Below are 23,535 nucleotides of genomic sequence, written 5' to 3'. Positions count from 1 at the left end.
CTCAAGGTCAGCATTTATGTCACATACTGTCTAAACCCCCAACTAAACTGATACTAACAGTTTTCTTTTTTTTTTTTTTTAAAGATTTTATTTTTTATTTTTTATTTTTTCCCCCCAAAGCCCCAGTAGATAGTTGTATGTCATAGCTGCACATCCTTCTAGTTGCTGTATGTGGGACTCGGCCTCAGGATGGACGGAGAAGTGGTGCCTCGGTGTGCTGTCGGGATCCGAACCCGGGCCGCCAGCATCAGAGCGCGCGCACTTAACCGCTAAGCCACAGAGCCGGCCCATTAACGGTTTTCAAAGAAATGAAAATATTGACGGACCGAGCAAAACACCCATCTTCCCTTCCAGGACTTACTATTGTCAACTGAATGAGCCAAGTGACATTAACAGACAACTAAAACTGCAAAGCAAAATTAACTTGGCATTATTTTGATAAGCAGCTCATATTAAACATAAATTTATGTTTACCAAGCTGAAGGGAAAACAACTGAAAATAAAAATAGGTATTTTATATTTATCTTTTGAAAGGAGCCCTGGCCATTTCATCCAGCTTCCGTCACCTACTTTCTTCCTAACGTTCATTTACTCAACAATAACCCCCGTGCCAGTGTGCCTGCAGCATGGGGAGGAGACTAAACAGCAGAATCGCCGTTGGAGCCAGCCTCCTTGTTGAGCAGGCTGCTGGTTCTGACAGCTGCTCCAAGGAATATTTACTTAGAAAAAAAAAAGGCTTTGTCCAGAAACAAAAAATTTTATTTTACTTAGCAATTCATTTTCTGATGTTGCTTTAATTTATAAGAATTAAAAAGGGAAATAAATACAATATTGCTGTATAAATTTGATATTCTATTAAAAATTTTTAAATCATGTTAAATTTTTGTTTCATGTACATGTCCCAATTACTCAAACTATACAGTAATAATATACAGAAACTTCACTGACAATACACAATAAAAAAAGGATTCAAAGTGGTATAGCAAATCATTTTTGAGAATTACTTTTATCATGTTTTCTAATAATGTCCATCAGATTAGCCCCTGTCACCAGGTCGTTCTGCGTCTGTTTATCTTTCTGCTGTTCCTTTCTCTTCTGGTCATGAAGGTAAGGGGAATTTAATAACTGGGGTGGAAGAATGGATCCTGTGGGTTTTACTCTCTTTGCAATATCCCAGAAGAGTCTTTTTGAATTGTTATTGATGAAAGTAATTGCTGTTCCATTTTGACCTAATCTCCCCACTCTTCCAACCTGAAATGAAATCAAAGGACATTTTCAAAATGTTCATGTAAAACATGAATGTCTCTTGAAAGAAAATGAAGACTAGTATTTAAAGAAGCTTTACTAAGATTAACATTCATTCAGATGTTATTTTGAATTGCACATCTCAACATATTTGTGAAATCAATCTAGTGGGCTGCCACTAGCAGATTTTTAATGAAACTGCCCAAATAGAAAATAAGAAAGTGATCACATTCAATAAAAGTTAGTATTGTTTGTGAAACGTCTGTTTCAGTTACATATGTGTATGTGTGTATGCAGAGGGAGGTAATGACACAAGGGTGGGTTAAGGTAAAAACTTTTTGAAAGCATTAAGCGCAAAAGGACCATTTGCTTCAGAGTACTTAAGTGCCTTGAAATGTGAGATTTAAGCAAATTCTCTTTTGCATAAAGTTATTCCCCATTTTGACAGAATTAAATGGACAAATGCGTGATGGAGAACCATGAAAAGGAACTATATTTACTTGTCTCCAAATATATTGCGAAACTCTTCAGAAGAGGGGGGAATATACAGTCATGGTCAATTTCTGCTCCTTAATTGAAATGTAGAACTTAAAGTCTATATTCAGAGTATTTAAATAAATAGATGGTTCCTGCCAATATACAGGACATTTTTAACGTTGTCAACGAAAAAAACCTCAAAAAAAAGTTGAAAGGGGTGGCCTCTAGGGAATGAGACTAGGGAGAAGAAGGGAAGGGAAGGGAATGCTGGTTTTCAGTATCAGCTTTTATTTTTATCTTATTTATTTAATTATGTAACTGAATTGTTCCAATAAAATTAAAAATTAATATAAAAATAGCTGCAACTCACAGAATGGGAGAAAATATTTGCAAATCATGTATCTGATGAGGGTCTTCTAGAATATATAAAGAATGTTTACAACTCAATAATGAAAGGACAACCCAATTAAAAAACAGGCAAAAGATTTAAACAGACATTTCTCCAAAGAAGATATAGAAATGGCCAATAAGTACATGAAATGATGTTCAGCGTCACCTGTCATAGGGAACACAAATCAAATCACAAGGAGATTTCACTTCATACCCACTAGCACGGCTATCATGAAAAAGATAGATAATGTTAAGTGTCGGTGAGGATGTGGAGAAACTGGAACCCTGATATATTGCTGGTAGGAATGTAAAATAGTGAAGCCACATTGGAAAACAGTCTAGTGATTCCTCAAAATGTTAGACACAGAGTTACCATATGACCTAGCAATTCCATTCCAAGGTTATGCCCAATCGAAAGGAAACCATATGTCTACACAAAAACTTGTACACGAATGCTCACAGCAGCATTATTCCCAGCAGCTAAAAAGTACAAACAACCTAAATGTCTAGCAACTAATGAATGGATAAACAAAACTGCTATGTCCTGGCAAGGGAGTATTATTAGGCAATAAGAAAAACGATGTCTTGATACATGCTACAATATGGGTGAACCTTGAAACCATTATGCTAAGTGAAAGAAGTCACAGGCTACATACTGTTTGATTCCATTTATATGACGTTTCCAGAAAAGAGAAATGTATAGAGACAGAAAATACAGAAGTGGTTGCTTAAGGGTGAGGGTGTGTGTGTATGTGTATGTGATGAGGAATGGGGGGTGACTGCTGATGTGACGGGCATGGGGTTACTTTCTGGGGTGATGACAATTTTCTAAAATTGATTGTAGTGATGGTTGCTCAACTATGAATATACTAAAAACCACTGAATTGTACACTTGAAATTGGTGAATTGTATAGCACGTGAATTATATCTATTGAGACATTTTATATTGAGATATTTTATACTGAGATATAAGGCTGAAAAAAAAAAAAAAGCAATAGTCTCCAAACTCTAAAAGGCAGCTGATGTTAACAAATATCAAATTATTTCCCCAGAAGCTCCCCATCCCCAAAATTGAAAAGCAGACACATGGAAATACCTATTATAATTTAAAATACACATATCCTTTGACCTAGCAGGTCCCCCACTAGGAATTTATCTTGCAGATACACTTGCACGAGAGGCACAAACGGCTATGTATGTGGATGTTTGCTGCAGTATTATTTAATAACAAAATACTGGAAATATGATTGTCCATCAGTAAAGGATTTGTGAAATAAATTACAGTACATCCACACAATACATTACCATGCAGCCATTAAAATAGAACAAGCCAGATTAAACAAGTAAAAACATTGAAAGAGCTTAGAACAGTGCCTGGCCATATAGTAAGCACTCAATACATCTTAACATTTATTAAGTGGTACCTATTATGTGTGCTGATAAGGAAAGATGTCTAAGATATTTAATAAAGAAAGCAAGGTACAGGGAGGGAGGAGGGTGAAAGGGATAATTCGGCACATGTGTGTGGTGATGGGTTGTAATTAGTATTTGGGTGGTGAACATGATGTAATCTATGCAGAAATAGAAGTATAATGATGTACACCTGAAATTTACACAATGTTATAAACCAATGTTACTGCAATAAACAAAAAATTTAAAAAAAAAAGCAAGGTACAGAACAGTTGGTATAAGACGGTCCCATTTATGTAAAAAGTGTAACAGGGTGTGCACATACAAGTGGGTACATATGTATGCATATACATTCATATTTTCTGCACCATTAACTGTGGTAACCACTCAAAGGTAGGAGGGCTACTTTACAAAGATTTACTTTTCGTTTCACATCTTTTGTTGTTTGCATTATTTGTTATTGTGTGCATGTGTACTTTGGTTATTGAAACAAACAACAAACATCCACCTACAGAACTAGAAAAACAGAAGGATCTGGGGCCATTCTGAGCAAAGGTAAGAAACTACATAAAAAACTACATTCAACAGCCCCTGAGGCGACTGCTGTATCAGAGCATGGTACAGGGTGAATAAGAGAGCCACAGAGTTGACCTCGGGGTAGCCAGGAAAGGCTAAATCATGATCATCAGCACACACTATTTAAGAAGCAAAGAAGCTTCTTAACTATTTTAATATTTTAGAAAGATTTCCATGCAAATTTATTAAAAGTTTGAAAGAAAATAAACTTCAGTTATTTGAACGATCAACGCCTGTGGAATACTCAGTTCCCTGATGCACAAGTAAATAAGGTGGTACTAAAAACAAGGAGAGAGAGAGAAGTACTGGTGTATTATTAAGTCTAAGTAAATAACAGCAATAACGCGTTAAAGGCACTAAAAGGGTTTCTGTGGTGACCCCAGTGATGGTGGCATTCAGAGGAGATTCTGAGGACACCAGAGAAAGGCTCTGCGTGAAGAGCGTGTAAGTGATGCTGCAGCAGGAAGACAGGCCGTAGCCGGACAGATAGCACGGCTAAGAGGAGGCTCCATTTCTGCTAGAGAGAAGAGCTACTGTCATCTCTGGCGGTGAAGAAAAGGAACACAACTGTAAAAGGTGAAAGACGAGAACAAATAAGGATACAAAGAGGAGATGAAGACAAGATTCCTGAAAAAACAAATATTTTCAGGGATCAATTTTATTTTGGCCAGTTACATCAACTTTGTAAAACAAAAGCCGTTTTATCTCTGATTATAAAAGCCATTTAATGTGCTCATTGAAGAAAATAAGAGATATAAAGGAAATAAAAATAAACCCAAACTAACTACTTAAAATTTTTTTAAACTAACATTTTAGGTTATTATTTCCAATTATTTTTTAATGCATTTTAGACATACATATAGATTTTAAAAAGAAAATTTATATACATATAGATTCTAAAAGAAAAAATATATAAAGTTTTATGTCCATTATAAAAACCTTCTCTTTTTTTTTTTTTTACTTACCATTATATCGACAATGCCTTGCCTGAAAAAACTCATATGGGAAGACATAAGCCTCCTTACCTGATGCACGTACTCATCCATGCTGGAAGGCATATCGAAATTGACAACCAGCTTCACGCTGATCAAGTCCAGGCCTCGTCCCAGGACTCCTGTGCTCACGACTACTTCATAGTCTCCCTCAAGCAACCCCTTTCCAGAAAAGCAACAAAATTCATTATTCAGAATTTATCTCATGTGGTTTTATGTAATTCAGATATCTTCTTTTTTCAATACTTTCTTCAATATTGTTGTTACAATATCTTTTCAGCAAGTAGAGGTTTTAGCACCTGAGAAATGTGGCTTAAGTTCCTCCTGATCCCCCATCGAATTTTCTCTATTAATTTACTCAAGCAAACCTTTTCCAAAGGTGAACTACTGCTCTGCCCCAGTTCAGACTGACCTGATTTCAGAAATGGTGGGTTCTGAATTAGTAAGCTAGTTAGTGGATCCCTAGGGAACAGGTTTACTGCTCCCAAAACACAGAAGCCTGAGCAAGAAGAACAATTAACTTCACAGTCACTGCTTGCCTGAAGTTCCTACAGTCAGTAAAAGAAGGTCTGCTTTAAAAACCAGCTGGGAATACGGTGTCTCTTGAAAATGAGGCAAAACAGATTTACAGGAAAGAGAAGAAAATAGAATATTGAACGTCAAACCTTCAATATGTTTTTCCTTTCCATCTGTGATTTCTCCGAATGTATAGATATGCTTTTCAGACCTGTGACTTTCTGAACCGCCTCGCTCAACAGATCTGCTCCTAGTTTGCAGTCCACAAACACTAACACCGGAGGCTTAAAGAGTTTCTTATCCTGAAAAATTAAGAACAGACATTTAAAATTATTCATATGACATAATTTACAATGGGAAGTTTTTCTGAAAGCATTAGTATAAGCTAGTTATCAATAAGTTTATAAACATTGTTAAGGAGGAAAAAAGCCATTTCTTGTTAAAATGAGTGTTTTCTTTAAAATATGCGCAAACGCCAAATAGTCTACTGCCCTTCACGCTTCTCCATCTCTTCATTTATATTGCAAAAATAATTTTAAAATTTTAAGTGCAATTTAAAGTTTTAAGGGCAGGCCTGGTGGCGCAAGCAGTTAAGTGCGCGTGCTCCACTGCAGTGGCCCGGGGTTCGCCGGTTCGGATCCCGGGCGCGCACCAACGCACCGCTTGTCAAGCCATGCTGTGGCGGCATCCCATGTAAAGTGGAGGAAGATGGGCATGGATGTTAGCCCAGGGTCAGTCTTCCTCGGCAAAAAAAGAGGAGGATTGGCAGATGTTAGCTCAGGGCCGATCTTCCTCACAAAAAATGAAAAAATAAAAAAAATAAAGTTTTAAGTACTGTTCATAAGTCAATACAAACCATATTTACCATAACACTGTACTTTTAAGTAACTACGCTTGTACATTATCACTCACTTAACAAATTTCTGTTTAAGCCAGTTACTATTTAAAAATTCTATTTCTCAAGGCAGTATAGCCAAGAAAGAACTTGTCGCCTCCTTCTATATAAAACTACTAAACATTTCTAAAACAAAAAAAAATATTCTTTAGGAATAATCTTCATATTTAAATGTCTTTCTGTAACAAAGAAAAGAAAAACCTACTCTGCATCTATACAACATGTTTTCAAAAATAAAAATTTGATTCTCACAGAATTCTGAGGCAGGTAAAGCCATTTATTAAATACCTATACCAAATTCCCCAAAAGCTACATCTAAAAACCATTCTCTTAAGAACTGTGAAAGATGCAAACCCAATCTACAAAACAGGGTTGACAGCTTGACTACTCACATTTAAGATTTCAAATAATTTTTTCTTTTTGGCTGGCTCCTCTACCCACAAAACAATCTGACGCACAGTGGAACAAGGCAGGTTCTTTTCTCCAGTGATGACTCGCACAGGATTATGCAGAAGCTGGCCTGCTAGCTGTTCTATGCTGGCTGGAATAGTAGCTGAAACCAAAATGGTCTGACAATCATGAGGCACGTTTTCTAAAATGTCAAGCACTTGCTGCTGAAAGCCCATCTTTAACATGGTATCAGCCTAAAATAAAATCATTTTAAAGTTAGTCCTACTCAACATTAAAACCCAGAAAAGGCTGATATAATTAAGAACATAAAAAATTAAAAACTCTTACACAGAAAAATATACCACAATGTCAAAAAACAAATGATCAATTGGGAAAAATACATATTTACATACATTTATATATTATATAACTATATGTTTACAATGATATCAAAGATTTTTCTTATGGCATTTTTAATAGCTTTTGAAAAGTTTGATTTTTTTTTTTTACCACAGACATAAATTTCTTTTTTTTTTTTTTTTTTTTAAAGATTTTTTATTTATTCATTTTTTTCCCCCCAAAGCCCCAGCAGATAGTTGTATGTCATAGGTTCACATCCTTCTAGTTGCTGTACGTGGGACTCGGCCTCGCGCTGGACGGAGAAGTGGTGCCTTGGGGCGTGCCCGGGATCCGAACCCAGGCCGCCAGCATCAGAGCGCACGCACTTAACCGCTAAGCCACAGAGCCGGCCCCAGACATAAATTTCTAATAAAATATTTTTAAAAAATATGGGCCGGCCCCGTGGCTTAGCGGTTAAGTGCGCGCGCTCCACTGCTAGCAGCCCGGGTTCGGATCCCGGGCGTGCACTGACGCACCGCTTGTCCGGCCATGCTGAGGCCGCATCCCACATACAGCAACTAGAAGGATGTGCAACTATGACATACAACTATCTACTGGGGCTTTGAGGGAGAAAAAAAAAAGGAGGAGGATTGGCAATAGACGTTAGCTCAGAGCCGGTCTTCCTCAGCAAAAAGAGGAGGATTAGCGTGGATGTTAGCTCAGGGCTGATCTTCCTCACAAAAAAATAAATAAATAAATAAAATAAAATAAAAATAATAAAAACAATGAATGTATTACTAAGCAAATAGGAAACACTTTAAGTTGGTGCTGCTCTAAAATAATGAATGCATGGGGCCGGCCCCCGGGCTTAGCGGTTAAGTGCGCGTGCTCCACTGCTGGCAGCCCGGGTTCAGATGCCAGGCGCGCACGGATGCACTGCTTGTCTGGCCATGCTGAGGCGGCGTCCCACATAAGCAACTAGAAGGATGTGCAACTATGACATACAACTATCTACTGGGGCTTTGAGGGGGAAAAAAAAAAGGAGGAGGATTGGCAATAGACGTTAGCTCAGAGCCGGTCTTCCTCAGCAAAAAGAGGAGGATTAGCGTGGATGTTAGCTCAGGGCTGATCTTCCTCACAAAAAAAAAAATAAATAAATAAAATAAAATAAAAATAATAAAAACAATGAATGTATTACTAAGCAAATAGGAAAAAAACTTTAAGTTGGTGCTGCTCTAAAATAATGAAAGATTGGGGCCAGCCCTGTGGCTTAGCGGTTAAGTGCACGCACTCTGCTGCTGGCAGCCCGGGTTCAGATGCCAGGCGCGCACGGATGCACTGCTTGTCTGGCCATGCTGAGGCGGCGTCCCACATAAGCAACTAGAAGGATGTGCAACTATGACATACAACTATCTACTGGGGCTTTGGGGAGGGGAAAAAAAAAAAGGGAACAAAAGGAGGAGGATTGGCAATAGATGTTAGCTCAAGGCCAGTCTTCCTCAGCTAAAAGAGGAGGATTGGCATGGATGTTAGCTCAGGGCTGATCTTCCTCACAAAAACAAACAAACAAACAAACAAAATAAAATAATGAAAGATTAAGGCGATCTTGATTTTCTTTTTCTTTTTCTTTTTTTTTTTGCTGAGGAAGATTAGCCCTGAGCTAACATCTGTTGCCAAGCTTCCTCTACTTTATATATGGGTCGCGGCATGCCACAGGGTGACTGATGAGTGGTGTAGGTCCATGCCCAGGATCTGAATCCGTGAACCTGGGCTGCCAAAGTGGCACAAGTTGAATTCAACCACTACGCCACAGGGCTGGCCCCCAAGGCTATCTTGTTTTTCAAACACAATCTGGGTGTCTATAATTTTGGGAAATAAGATATTTAATTATTTTAGACTATTTAGACTAAGTCATTGCATTTTTAAGTGTCTAGTAATGTACTGTCAGTTAGATTATATTAATATTATTTATGCTATAACATTTAAAAAATCTACAGTAATCATGATGGTCTGAGTTTGATCCTGGTTCTATACCAATCATCTTAAGCAAGTTCATGAATGGCTTTAAGCCTTAGTCTTTCCCTTTATAAATGGGAATGATAACAGTAACCCCCTCGTCGGGCTGACAGGAGGATTAATGAGACAAAGTATCTACAGCACTCAGTGCCTACAGCACGGAAAGTCTCAGCCAACGTTCCAGTTAACTATGAGCCGCAGAGCACACACACGCGCGTGGTTTGTCTCCCAAACATCCCCCACGTTTCCTCAATAATCCCACTGTACCCCACTCATCTCAGTCCACGGCCTTGCTCTCCTGGTTCAGAGAAAATACAGGCCACTGGAGACAAACTCCTCAGTTTCTCTCCTCATCCAAGCTCCTGCAGGAGTTGTCTAGACCTGCTGCCTCCATTCCTCCACTTTCTCACCCATCCTCTCTGTTCAATCCAGTGGTCTTCGCCTCCCTCACCTTGGGGGAACTACGTATCCTCTTTCAGGTCATCTGTCACTCCCCGAGTGACAAATTCAACAGCCATGTATTAGTCTTTGTCAAACTCTTTTTAAGATGCAATTTTTATTACTTTTTTGATAATATAAGTAATATGCTCACAGTAGAACACTCGGTAAACACAACGAACTATAAAGAACTGAATGGGGGTCCCCTACTATCCCACAACCCAGATGTCACCACTGCCTCCCTTATTTTCAGTCTCCTAAATGTGTCTGCAAGTCCCTCCTCCCCTCCCCACAGCCACTGCCCAGGCTCAGAACCCCCTCTGTCCTGGGAACAAGCTTTCTTGTTCACAGGCTCTTCTCCACGTGAGAATATGGGTCTGATTACAGCACACTCCTGCGTACAATCCTTCAAGGGTTCCCTTGTCTACAGAATAAAGACTGTACTCTCAAGGCCTCTTAGAAACTATGCACCGGAGAAAACAGAAAAGATTATTTTAAGGTGGTAGGAATAAGGCGTCCCCGCCCCCCCATTTCCAACTGTCTTTAATGTACATGGATTACTCATAGAATATGTTGTTATTCAAACTGCAGAATGAGCTATGAATAGCATTTTTTAAAACCCACAAAATAGAATAGAATAGAAAATACTAGAATAGAAAAATTGCATGTAGTAAGTGTTGTCTCATGAAACTTCTGTTTCATTTGTACAAATACACATACACACTATTCATGTACTGGGTCCCATCTAAAGCGTATGTTTCGAAAGCCACTATGAAGCAGACCTTGGGAAAATCTTTGTCTTTCCATACCTCAGTTTCTCCTTATAAATCTATTTCCTACCTACCTGAGCAGGATCTTAGCAGATTAAAATGTGAAAAAAAATACACTTTATGAAAACTCTTAGAAACAAAAACACTACATAAACATACATTGTTTCAACCACTCACAATAAAAACAAAGCTACTCTAGAAATGCAAGAGTCCACACGGGGAGGAAAAGACTGGACTCAGATACAACAAGAGGTAAACAGAGTCAGAGGTAAGAAGAGAGTGAGAGGTAGATGTAGGTGACCCCTAATTAAAAACAACCTTGGCCAAGCTTCTCTGGGAAATGTTCTGTTTTCACTGTTGCCTACACTTCTGCATTGCTCATGACGTCCTCAGTCCCCGACAGTCCAACTGCCATCTCTACCACCAAAACCTCACTCTGAAGGTCCCCAGGCTCAAGGGTCCCCAGGCTCGAGAGTCCCTCACTCCCTCACCCGACCTTCACTGAGCAGCAAACAGTGGCTGAAGTGCACATTGACTGAGCATTTACCATGCACCAGGCTCCTTTTCACGTGCTGCACAAGTCCTCATAACACTCCTGTGAGGGAGGCATCGCTATGATCCCGGTTTAACAGACGAGGAAACTGAGGCACATTACACAGTGATCAATGCTGTGCTGGAGCTGGGACGTGGACCTGGGCAATCTGGCTCCAACCCCACACCATGAACACCAAGCTACACTGCTGTGCTCGGTGGTTAAGACACACGAAGAGACCCTACCTTTAAAAACTTTCTGGTCTGGGCCGGCCCCGTGGCTTAGTGGTTAAGTGCGCACGCTCTGCTGCTGGTGGCCCGGGTTCGGATCCCGGGCGCACACCGACGCACTGGTTGTCTGGCCATGCTGAGGCCACATCCCACATACGGCAACTAGAAGGATATGCAACTGTGACATACAACTATCTACTGGGGCTTTGGGGGAAAAAATAAATAAATAAAATTATAAAAAAAAAAACAAAAAACTTTCTGGTCTAGAAGGGAAACAGGTGGATCGACCACAACTTACAGCATTCATATACTTGAAATATGACACATTTAAATTACAGCACATGACATATTGCCCCCCCTTTGTCCCCATTTACACTCTCTCCCCAGGTAAGGTCAACAAGTTCTACAGCCCTGAATGCCATGTACACGTCCAAGACTCCCAAATCTTATCTCTGGCGATAAGTGCTCCCCTGAACTCAAGTGGAAGAATCCAACTGCTGACTTAACGTCTCCACTTGGATCTCAAGTTTAACGTGTTCACAACAGAATTCTGAATTCCCTCCCTGCAAACCCACTCCTATTCCAGGATACATCTCGGGAAATGCACCATCAGAAACCCCTAATTCATTTCTTTTCTTTGTCACCCCGCCTCTAACCCATCAACAGTCCTGTGGTCACTATAACATGCCCCAAATCCAGTCCCTTCTCTGCACTCGCATTTGTGACTTCCCTCATTCCTGTCACTCCCACAGCAGAACCCATTCACCTCAAGCAACCAGATTCTTCTAGAACATGAATCAGATCTTGTTACTCTTCTGCTCAAACCCTCCAGCGACCTCCTGTCACTTAGAATAAAATTCAACCCCTAACCACAGCCTAAAGCCCCACAGCTCTCACCCTCGCCCACTCCTCTGACTCCATCGCCTCCCACTCTCCCTCCCACTCTCCGTGACCTGCCCACCAGCCTTCCTCCTGTCCCCAGCCATCCCCCACGCTCGTTCCCACGTCAGCTCTTGTGCGCAGGCTGTTCTGTCTGAAATGGCCTCCCCTCCAGATGGATCTTTGCAGGGCTGGCTCCTCCTCATTCAGATCTCAGCATAAAAGTCACCAGAGAGCCCTCCCAACTACCAGTATCAGCGAACCCTCAGATGCTGCCGTCATGTTACCTCGTGTACATGCATCTGTCACAGCTTAACCCCCTTGCCAGTGTATCCTCAAAACCAAGAACACCATCTAGCACATAAAAAGCCCTAAAAATGTATCTGATAAAGAAGAGTCATTAACTCAAAGCATGCAACCAGCACCTAACTATGTGTCAGGCAGCCTGCTGGTCAGAATGTCCCAAACCTCTTGGAAGATAAAGAATTGCCCAGAATGAGTTTCTAAAACATTCCTGGACTCCAGCTCCAACCCACTGAATCAGAACGTCCACGTGAGCGGTCTGGTCTTCTGTGACACTTGCTGAGCACACCAGGCGATTCTTACCAGGGAAACTTGGGCAAAGGCTGCACTTGATTATCGGGGTACAGCAAGGAACACAATATAAGAGGAATGAGGAAGTCTGCACACAGTCCACAGAGCAGAGAGGAACAAGGGCCTGAAGTCGGCCTGGGGGAGCGGCCGAAGGCTGCAGGGGCATGGACACTTAAGAAGGAAGAGAAGGCAGAGGGGGTGGGAGGGAATTCTAGACCACAGGTCAGGTGTGCAGGAGACCAGAAGGGTGACAAAGCAGATTTCCTTATTCTAAAGGAATTATCTTAATTTTCATGCCTGACCATTCCTATGTGCTCACCGTCCTCCTGAGACTGTGGCTTCTCTCTTCTTCAGGGGTAATATTTGTTCTCAGCTCCTTTTTGGTCTCTCAGACTACTTGTTTGTTTACTGACTCATCTTCAAACTCCACAAGCCAGATTCTTAGCCCCAGCCCTTCTCTCTCTAATCTTCTTCCCTGAGAGAAACTAGTTAGGTCTCATGGATCTTTTTTTTTTTTTTTTTTTTTTTTGCTGAGGAAGACCTCCTGAGCTAACATCCACTGCCAATCTTCCTCTTTTTGTATGTAAGCTGCTGCGAGAGCATGGCCACTGAGAGACGAGTGGTGCAGGTCCACACCTGGGAACCAAACCCGGGCCGCTGGGGCGGAGTGCGCCCAACTTAACCACGAGGCCACTGGGGCTGGTCCAGTCTCGTGGATTCTAACACACATTTCTTACATTGACAGAATATTTCCCCTTCGTCCATCATTCACATAAAATCAACACTTCTAACACCAAACTCAAAGCCGAACCCTTACCCACTTACCCCTCTCTAAAATTAAAGACACCACCACAGTTTATGGAGTCACTTCTACCCCTTCTTCTTCCTCTCTCATACTCAGTCATCAGGAGACTCACAAATGACTTACAGTGACTCAGATGTGGCCGTGACTCCTGCTGCCCCCCCCCCGACCTCCTCGCCTCTCGCCGGGTTGCTGGCTGTTCTGCCCACGGGTTCTTTCCTCTTTAATTTCTCTTGAATGCAGCAGCAGCAGAACCTTCCTAAACCACCACTTGCAACGTTACATCCCGACTCCCTAATTTAGGAAGTCTCTTCGTTTCCCACATCAAGTCCAAATCCCTTGGCCTCCCTTTCGAGGCCCTCTGTAATCTGACCCCACCCTATGCGCCCAACTTCACTTCTCTTCTTTCTCAGGAAGAACCCTTCCAGCCGGCTGGCGTCTCCGCTGCCCGCTCCACAGGCGAGCTCGACTCTCTGACTCTGCTCATGGTGGTCTCCTCACCTGGAACATGTGACACATCCTCCAGTTTTCTCAATTCTCTTCCACCTTTGGAGGCCACATCAAATCCCATCACCTCCGAGGAGCCAGTTTTTACAGTGCCAGTTCACTTACGCATTCCTCCCTGTGACCTCATTAGTCCTGGACAATTAGCATCTTGCACACAGTCCTGTGATTTCACTAACAGCTTATATCAGGGTTGGCAACTCCGGCTCTCAGGACAAAATCAGAACTTTCCTTGTTTTGTGAATAGTTTATGGGAGCACCGTCACACCCATTCATTTCCAGACTGTCCATGGCTACACTGAGTAGCTGCCACAGAGACCATGCGGCCCCAAAGCCTGAAATATTTACTATCTGGTCCTTTACAGAGAGTTTGCCGCTCCATGGCCTGCATCACACATTCAGCACTTCTGTATTTCCGTATAAACGATCATGTTCTTGCCTTTATTTCAAGTGTATGTGTCTTTTTCTCTGACAAGATTTTAGCACCTTGGAGGCCTGAACAGTATTTCATGCTTCTTTGTGGTGCCATCCAAACTTATCCAGAATCGGTCCATCCGTAGCTAAACAGCACTTCTGTGCTGACTTCAGTTTCAGTACCTGACCGATTACGTTGTTTACCAGCTCATTTCCCCTCCAGATCACACAGAGACCATGACCCCTAAACGCCAGGGGGCTGGGACAGCCGCTGCAGATCAGGCACTCAGCACATGCTTGCTGTGTGCCACTTCTTCCATACCACAATGCTGAGCAAGCACTGAGGTGCCCTGCGAAACCTTGTTAACTAAGAAAATGAAACTGCTGCCAAGAGGAGCGAGCACGAAAGGAACCTAATCCTAAATTCTCCACAAGGCTACTTCTCAGGCTCAGAGGATGGGAGAACTGCAGAACATGGGCCCCTCGACAAGGGCAGCCCAGTCACACGTGCAGGGTGGCAGTGAGTCTGAAGATGATCAGATACAACAGACCAGTTCCACCAGAGGGCCACGCCAGGAAGACACTTCTCAAAGGACTGAATATTACTTCACATCTATACAGGACTTTCCAGTCTACGGGACGTTTTCACAATCGCTACTTTGTCCTCACCACAACTCCGGCAGAGGAAATGACCTGCCCGCGTCTCTCAGGAGGTGGGGTGAAGGCTCACGTCCTAGTCTTGCGGGTCTCGGCCACGTGTTCCTTCCACACCCGCTGGCATCCTGATGCTGCCCACTGGGGCCCACGGAGGGCAGGCCAGGTTGCCACCACTGGTCAGCACCTCACACTCCATGTTTCTGATCACTGCTGGGAACCACCAGGCCTCTGCTCTGCCACTGCCAGGGGACCCACGTGAGGTGGGGCGCTGCAGTCAGGAACCACTCACGCCCAGTCCGGGCTGGCACACGGCCTTGTGCCCTCATGCTTGTTCACAGAGTGGAACACCATCAAATCGTAACACATTTACTCACCTTACTGAGCAAGCCAAAAGCATAAGAATGCCTAGACGCTCTGCGCAACACAGGCAACCACGATTACAGATGCGCATGTCCATAGGGAAGAGATAAAAAGGGTCATCCAAAGAAGCATTATTAGCTACTTCCAAAATTCCTGTTAATAGTTACTTGCCACTGATTCCTTTATTTCTGTAGACAAATGATAGCCAGCATCAAATGCTTAAAAAACTTATCCCTGAGCACAGAGTACTTGTTGAATTTGTTTTCCATCATTAGGAAAAGACAGCTGCAGTTTAATGTGAGCGCACCCTTCCGTTGTTAGCTGCCGTGCGACCAGAACCAGCTTAAGAACCACTGCTGCTATTAAAGAATAAATCTCTGAACGTTTTTCCTTTGGGGGAGAAAATGCCTGAATATACAATGAAATTATATAACTATAATATACCTTTCATAAATTATATAAAATTAGCTGACTAATGTTTCTAAACACCACTACTTACTTCATCTACTACGACAATTTTTATACCACAGAGTTCTACAGAGTTCTGTTTGATTATATCCAGCAGTCGCCCTGGAGTTGCTATGATAACCTGAATAAGAAAGAAAAAGAAAATAAAACAGTTAGGTAACACTCCTTCATTCATTAATTTGTTCTTTCGTTCTTCCTATGCTCACTGAGTGGCTAGTATGTGCCGGACACTGTGCTGTGTATTGGAATTCAGTGATGAGTAAGTCAGACGTGGTCTCTGCTCTCATGAAACTCATAACACAAAGGAAGAAACAGACAAATCAATGCCCATGGGATCAGTGTAGTGTGCAATGAAGGGAGGGATCTACCCAGTCCTAGCTAACACATCAGCTACAGCCTAAAGGAGCAGAGGGAGGGAGCAAGGTGTGGAGAGGTCCAGTCAGAGGGAAAAGAATCCGAGTGTGTTCTGAAGCCGGGAGGCCACGTGGCGGTGGGAGGGGGAGGCAGAGGATGAGGCCGGAGAACCAGGCAGGGACCAGACCAAGAGGGGCCTTGCAGGCAGGCTGACCGCTATCTGGCTCTGTGAACAAATGCAAAACCCTTAACCTCTGAGATGGGCCCGCTATTTCATTTTTAAATTGAGAGGCTGGCACAAGGATTTCTAAGGTTGCTTAAGGCTCTTAATGGTTCTATAATATATCAGTTGAGGTAGGGGTTAAAAGCAGAGGCTCTTTAGTCAAACAAACTTGGGTAGGAATCTTACTAGAGCATTTAATAATGGTGCAAGTCTGTTCTCATCCACAACACGGAAATGATAATAATTATGGTGAGGATTAAATGAGACAGTGCCTAGGATAAAGTATAGTAGAGTCACAAAAGATCTAATAAAGTCAATTGTACTCCACTTTTCTTTTTTTTTTTTTTTTTTTTTTTTAAAGATTTTATTTATTTTTTCCCCCAAAGCCCCAGCGGATAGTTGTATGTCATAGCTGCACATCCTTCTAGTTGCTGCATGTGGGACACGGCCTCAGCATGGCCAGAGAAGCGGTGCGTCAGTGCACGCCCGGGATCCAAACCCGGGCCGCCAGCAGCGGAGCGCGTGCACTTAACCGCTAAGCCACCGGGCCGGCCCGTACTCCACTTTTCAAGTACACACAACACAATGGTAAGATCATTGAGCATGATAAAATTTCAGAGTTATAAGGATCTGTGTCCACAGAACAACAGGGTTCGGCTCAGGTACTTCATTTAAATTAATTTTAATTATTTTGAATTGAGTTTACCCCTTCTATTCTATTTCCCCCCTCTGCCGGTTTGGAAGTTACAGACTTTTTTTCCATTCTTTTAGTGCTTCCTTTGAATTTTAACAAACATATATAACTTAATAAAGTCTAAAGGTAATCAACATTTTTGCTATTTTCTTCAACAGTCAAGGGCAAATGCTTTAACTTCAGTCACATCCATCCTGCGCTCACATGCTACCGTTGGCCCATATGTTACTTCTGTTTTTTTTTTTAAAAACCCACTGATTGTTCATTTTTATTACTATTTTATTCAGCTGATGTTTCTTTAGATTTACCCACATACATACTATTTTCTTTGCTCACCAGCTTTCTCTCATCCCACACCTTCCTTTCTGGAATCATCTTCCTTATCCGCAGGATATCTTAGTCTAGCAGTTCCTTCAGATGGTTTACTGGTCATAAACTCTCTCGGTTTTGTTTATCTGAAAAGGTCTTTATTTTGCCCTTGCTCTTGAACGACAGCTTTGCTGAGCAGGTAGATGTGTCAGCTGTCTTCTCTCAGAGGGCGTCTGTGAGGGATGCGGCCAGGGGGGAGCGGCAGAGTGAGGGGGGCCTCCACAGCATGGCCTCTGCACAGGTGCCACGGCCGGAGGGGTGGGGAGGGGCAGGCGGAGTCCAGAGGGGAGGCCTCGCTGTGGGGACGGGACAGCGGTGACGATGGGAGGTTGGTTACATACTGGAGGACTGGTCATACATACACACATAGAGGATAATGTGGGAGGTTTCTCACTGTCAGAGTAACAAATAGGGAAACAGAAAACCTAAGATGAGCCTTGTTGTGTTGAATTCAAGTTGGAAGTATCAACATGACTCACGGTCTCAGACAAAGGTAGATACAGAAACACACACACTGATACATTCCCTGCCTCTCTTCACTGCCAGGTCCTAGAAGCAAAGAGGCTCACCAGCAATGAGCCCCAGCTAGAGCCCAGTCCTGGCTTCTAAATACTGTTCTCTACCGAAAGGAACCGGGCTCCTTGGAGGAAGGCAGGATGCTAGGCTGAGGCAAGGAAAGAACAAGGTAAGCATGGATATCTTCTTTAGATAGAAAGTAACAAAGTGCTCAGAGAATGATGGGGATATAATAAAAGGACACAGAGACCCACTTGAAGGTGCTTCCACTGGTCAAATTGAGGACAACGGGAGCATCAAAACAAATAATGACAGATGATAACCCTTTAAATAAAATAGGGAACCGTGAGTTAAGACTGAAACAAAAAAATAAATTATTAAGTGGGAAGTTTTGAAGCACAAGAAGTTTACAGTCTGAAAGTACTCCCCCCAAAACACTCACTCAATACAAAGGGTAATGATAACTTTACAGTTACCTTTCAGATATTTTCACCAGTGAAAGGACAAATTGAAACCATGTGTCATCCAAAGGGAGGTAATGAAAAGAACACAGCATCTCTTCTGTGATAGTCCTGTCAAAGATACCTAACTTGAATCTAATCAATTGAGAGACATTCTTCAAAGCAAGTGCCTTATAATCCTGCAAAGTGTCAAGATGGTGAGAAAAAGGAAAGAGTGCAGAACTGTTCCAAACTGAAGGAGAGGACAGACAGCACAACCAGATGCAAAGTAGGATTCTGAACTCGACTCTTGTGCCATAAAAAGGAAGTTGCTGGGGCAATTACCAAAACCTGATGGGGTCTGAGGAGCAGGTGACGACAATGCTAACTCCTGATGCATCCAACGTGTCCATGTTAGCTTCCTGACTCTATAACTGTATTATGGTTGTGTAGGACAATGTCCTTTTTGCAGGAATCACTCTAAAGTACATTTGCTACGGATCCTTAGATAAATCCCATCTTTCAGAGATTCAACTTCTCAACCTGAAAAGGTGGGATACGCCAACCCACCTCCAAGAGCAGATGCGATGATTAACTGAGATAATGTGTGAGAACATCCATCAGCGTTTGGCATACAACAGGCACTCAATAAACCGTGCTCCTTTCCTTTCCTGTACAAATCAAACTTAAAAATTAAGGCTTACTTGGTGAGAACTTAAAGGCTACTGAAAAAGTACGCTCACAAGTTCCTCAAGGAAAAAAATCAGCTCATTGCCACACTGGTGACAACAGTTTCCAAAGGCATCCTCTGGACCTGGCGCCTACCTTGACGAGCTGTCGCAGACGGTGGAGCTGGGGGGGCAGGGGCAGGCCCCCGACCAGCAGCACGGTTTTCATGCGGGGCAGGCCACTCATCAGCTCCTTAGCTTGTCTCTCTATCTGAATGGCTAACTCTCTTGTCGGTGTCAGAATGAGCGCAGACGGAGTTTTGCTCTGCAGAGATGTGAAAAACAAGTCTAAAAACACGAGGCACTAACTTCTGCTGACATAGACTAAATCTTCAAAGTGAGACCAGGAGTATCTCCCTTGTAAAGTGTCCCCATCAGCCCAACTGGATCTGAGCCCTCTTGCTTTCTGCTCACTCTAGATTTTTTCTCCAAAAACCATCATAAATTGAACCCATTTCTTGTATAACATGGATATACAACGACAGATCAAATCTGGGACCAGGGAGAGGTGTCTGCAATAACCAAGGTGGGAAAACCAAAGGTTTGCTCCAGTCAGTGGGAACCTGTAGGCTCCAGCCATCCTCTGAGGAGAAAACTGGCTCGTCACCGGGTTACCAGGTAGATCTGGTTAAAGCTGGTGTTCTACCCTGAGGTTGCCCTCTCAGCTCTCTTGTACATTCACTTCTTTCTTTGTCCAAAGAACTTACTCACATAAATACCCATTTCCTGCCCTTTAGCTCTATTTTGGTCTGCCAGTGAGTTTCACCTACATTTCAAACGTCTGGGGCTTTCTTTTATTTTTTTCTCACATTATCTTCTACTACTCTTCAGTTTTCTAAATTCGCCTCTTTTATTTCTTCTCTCTGCCTACATTTTTCTCATTTCCCTCCCTGCCACACTTTATACCTCACAAGCTCACCAGTACTTGGCAGGTAATCACCCAAAACGTCTGTTAAAGTGATCCTATGTGGGAGTGCTTTATACACTATAACCAACAAGTAAGGCAAGGCAATGTTATTTTAAGATGAACCACCGACCACATTTAAGGGTATTATTTTGAAACTCCACAACTGTGTTCCAACTTTGTGCATATCAGTTTTTTCAAAACACAGAGCCTAAATTGACACAAAAAATTGCAGCCATCTGGTCAGCAAGATTTTTTCCTCCTAAATTAAAAGCTTATTCCTCGAACAGAAAATTTGTTAGAAAGAAAATAAATTGTAAAGAAAGCAATTTTTTAGACTTTCAATGAATTCAATGAAGAAGATCTTTGGTGCAATATAATAAAAGAAGAATTCCCCAAAATTGTGTTTTTCATACAAACTATCCAAAGCAAAATCACTAGGGGCACTAGTGACTAAAATTCTAAATGTTTAGTTTCCATTTGCAATTTTAACATAGTTAAGGATGAAACTTGGTAAACACCTCGCTTGTTTCTGAGAATAATACACGTCAACTCTAACTTACCTCCGATAGTGCTCGGATGACGACAGGAAGAAGGAAGGCGGCTGTTTTTCCGGAGCCAGTGTCCGCACTGGCCAGGACGTCCCTGCCCAGCAGCCCCACGGGGATCATCTGCATCTGGATGGGGGTCGGCACTTCATAGCCTGACGTCTTCAGGTTGTGATTTAAGGCCTCAGGGAAACCACAGTGCTCAAAGTCAATAATGGGCCTGGGGACATCCCGCCCTTGAACCAAAATTCCCAGCTGCCGCTTCAGATTTTCAACCTGGTCCTCCTGCAGATTTGCAATGAAGGGGTGCTCTCTGTAGACATAAACAGCACGAAGGGGAGACTCGGGCTCAGAATCGGCTTTCTGTGGGCTGCTGAGTTTTAATTTCTCTTCCTCTTCCTGAACTCGCAGAAGATGTTTCGCCTTGCACTCCAAGCTACACACGTCTTCATCTGTCTTATCACAGATGTACTCTCCGTACCGACCGCAGACAACACAGACAGGCTCCCCGGGTTCTGCCCAGCGCTGGGTTTTGGAAAACGACTTAACAGGCTCTTCGACGAGACCGCTGTCCTCCGCGCCCTGCTCAGGTCCAACCACACCAACCTCTGCCACTGGGCCAGCTGGACCGGTAAAGGGGCAAGGGGTGGTGCGGGGCCCGTCTGCTGCTGCCACTACTGCATCAACTGGGTCCTCTCTGCCTTCATCCAAGGGAAGGTCTTCTGCTTCTGGTTTAACTTTCTTAGCCCCACAACTTCTGCCGTCATCGTTAGCATTCCTTTTGATTTTCAGAGATCTTGGGACAAACATCCTTCAATATACTGTTGAAGAAACTGCATAAAGAGATTTATTTTACCCTCAATAGAGCCCATGCTTAAAGTACCATATGGTCATCCTGGAGGCAGCCTGGTGGCCCCGGGCTTGCCCGGAAGGAGCAGGGAGGCACCATGACACTGCTTCCATCAAGCTTTCCTTCCGTCCTCCCATTTCCTCGGGTGAAAACACAGAGCCCTCCTCACACAGGGGTGGTGAACAGTGCACACCGCCCAACAGAGCCTGTGCACACAGCCTGCTTCTGTTCACTGGCTACGAGCACTTCGAAATCCACATACTACAGAAATTCTGGAGTACATCCTTCTATTACACATCACACCAGAAAACAATCTTTAAAATCAAATCCACAAAGCAGAGAGAAAAATGCTAGTATAATAAGTGACACTTATATGGTGCTTGTGATGCTCCAGGCACAGTGCCTCATGCGTCACTGGTTAACCCAGTCTCCACAGGCTCCTCAGGTAGGTTAGTACTCCCCAGCACATACACACACAGATAGAGGCATATGTACATTTTATTAGCTGTATTAGGTAGACTCATCTTCACACGAGCACACTCAGCCCCTGGTGGTGAGGCGACCTGTCCGAGCTCACAGCGCTCTCACACCCAGAGGGCGGGCTCTCAACCACAGCCACACCGATTCACACCAGAACTGTGTTTTTGCAAAATGGCAGTGATTGGGAAAGAAGAATTTAACCTCATTTGGGAACTATCAAATACAAACATTTTTCGCAAAAGAAAATTCTTAGAATAAATTGCCAGAGTCCATTTTTCCGGAAAAATCCCAAAAATGCCACTGAGGGTCTGGAATCACCATTCTGTCTCCCAAAATATCAAGGGGCTGGGAGGTGGGGGGAGGGTAGGAAGGGCTCCGTGCGAGCGGGAAGCGCCAGGACCCGAGTCCTCAATCGGCTAACTGGCCCGGGATCCGCGGGGCAGGCGAGCGGCGACCCCCCAACTCCCGCCCACGTCCCCGATTCCCGCCACCGCCCTCCCCGGCCCCCCCCAAGCGCCGGGCCCCCCTCGGGCCTCGCCCCCACCCGCCGGCGGCCGCACCCAGGCGCGTGACGTCACGGCGCTGCTATGAGACGGGGGCGGGGCGACGGTGGGAGGCGGGGCCTGCAGGGGGGGCCGTCCCCCGCGCGGCCCGGTGCTCGCAGCCCAGGGAGAGGCCGCAGACTCACCGCGCAGGCCCAGGCCGGCCGCTCCGCACGGGCCCGCTCCTCCTCCAGCGCAGGGCCGGGCTTCCTGCCGACCCGGACGGCCGGGCCGCACTCCGGTTGCAGCGGCGGGGGAGCGCAGAGTCCACTTGCCGGGTTTTGGGAGCCGGCGCCGCGCGGAAGGGGGAGACCCGCGGGGGCGGAGCCCGGCTGGGAGCGGGCGGGACGGAGGCAGGAGGGGCGGGACCGGAAGTCCGCGCTGTCCCCGCCCCCGCTCCGGCGCCTGGCTGGAGGTAAAGCCCGGAGCCCGGCGCGGCTGGGCCAGTTCTGCAGGGACGGGAGGTTTGGGATCCTCTGGGAAAGATTGACGTAACGAGTGGGCTGAGACTGGGGAAAAAGAGTCAGATGGCCCGGAAGAACGCAGGCGGGGCGCGGGGCCTGGTACACTCAGAAAGTGGGACGTTTGAGTGTGAAAGGGAGGGGCAGAGGCCCCAGAGGCCTGCTAAGCCCATCTGCCTTTAGCTGGCAGAATAACTAAAATTAATCGGAGTAAGTTGAATGCGGAATATTGGATAGAGTGGATAATGCTTCCACCACCCGCACACCCCACCCCCACACCAAAAGGAGAACAACCCAAGTCCTGGCTCCATGTCCTGAGGGTTGTCCCTCCTCTGCGGCCTCTGCAGCCACCCGCCCGAGGCAGGTTGCAGTTGAGAAGGAATGGGGATGGGGGAACGCAGAGGCTGATGACTTAAAGTACTAAGTGTCTTAAGTATTTTAAAATATTTTCAGTCTAATATTTGATGTGTACAAAATAATATATTGAACAAGTATGTAAATTTGTGTGTTTTTTTTGGTGAGGAAGATCAGC

The 23,535-nt window shown here is 43.9% G+C and overlaps 1 protein-coding gene across 1 annotated transcript; it reads right to left on the bottom strand.

The window, feature by feature from the left end:
• Positions 1–737: 737 nt before the first annotated feature.
• On the bottom strand, positions 738–22,872 carry DDX59 (DEAD-box helicase 59). The gene is made up of 8 exons (XM_087424318.1): positions 22,689–22,872; positions 20,686–21,503; positions 19,316–19,483; positions 15,926–16,015; positions 6,894–7,145; positions 5,756–5,908; positions 5,124–5,252; positions 738–1,251 (listed from the first exon to the last, which is right to left on the bottom strand). Exons 2-8 carry the CDS (start codon positions 21,478–21,480, stop codon positions 988–990), a joined length of 1,851 nt encoding a protein of 616 aa, XP_087280444.1. The 5' UTR covers positions 21,481–21,503; positions 22,689–22,872; the 3' UTR covers positions 738–987.
• Positions 22,873–23,535: the final 663 nt, after the last annotated feature.

Source organism: Ceratotherium simum, chromosome 36, assembly GCF_057802395.1.
Source record: "Ceratotherium simum simum isolate JZ-2026a chromosome 36, ASM5780239v1, whole genome shotgun sequence".
NCBI classification, from domain to species: Eukaryota; Metazoa; Chordata; class Mammalia; order Perissodactyla; family Rhinocerotidae; genus Ceratotherium; species Ceratotherium simum.
This window is presented reverse-complemented; position numbering and strand designations above follow the sequence as displayed.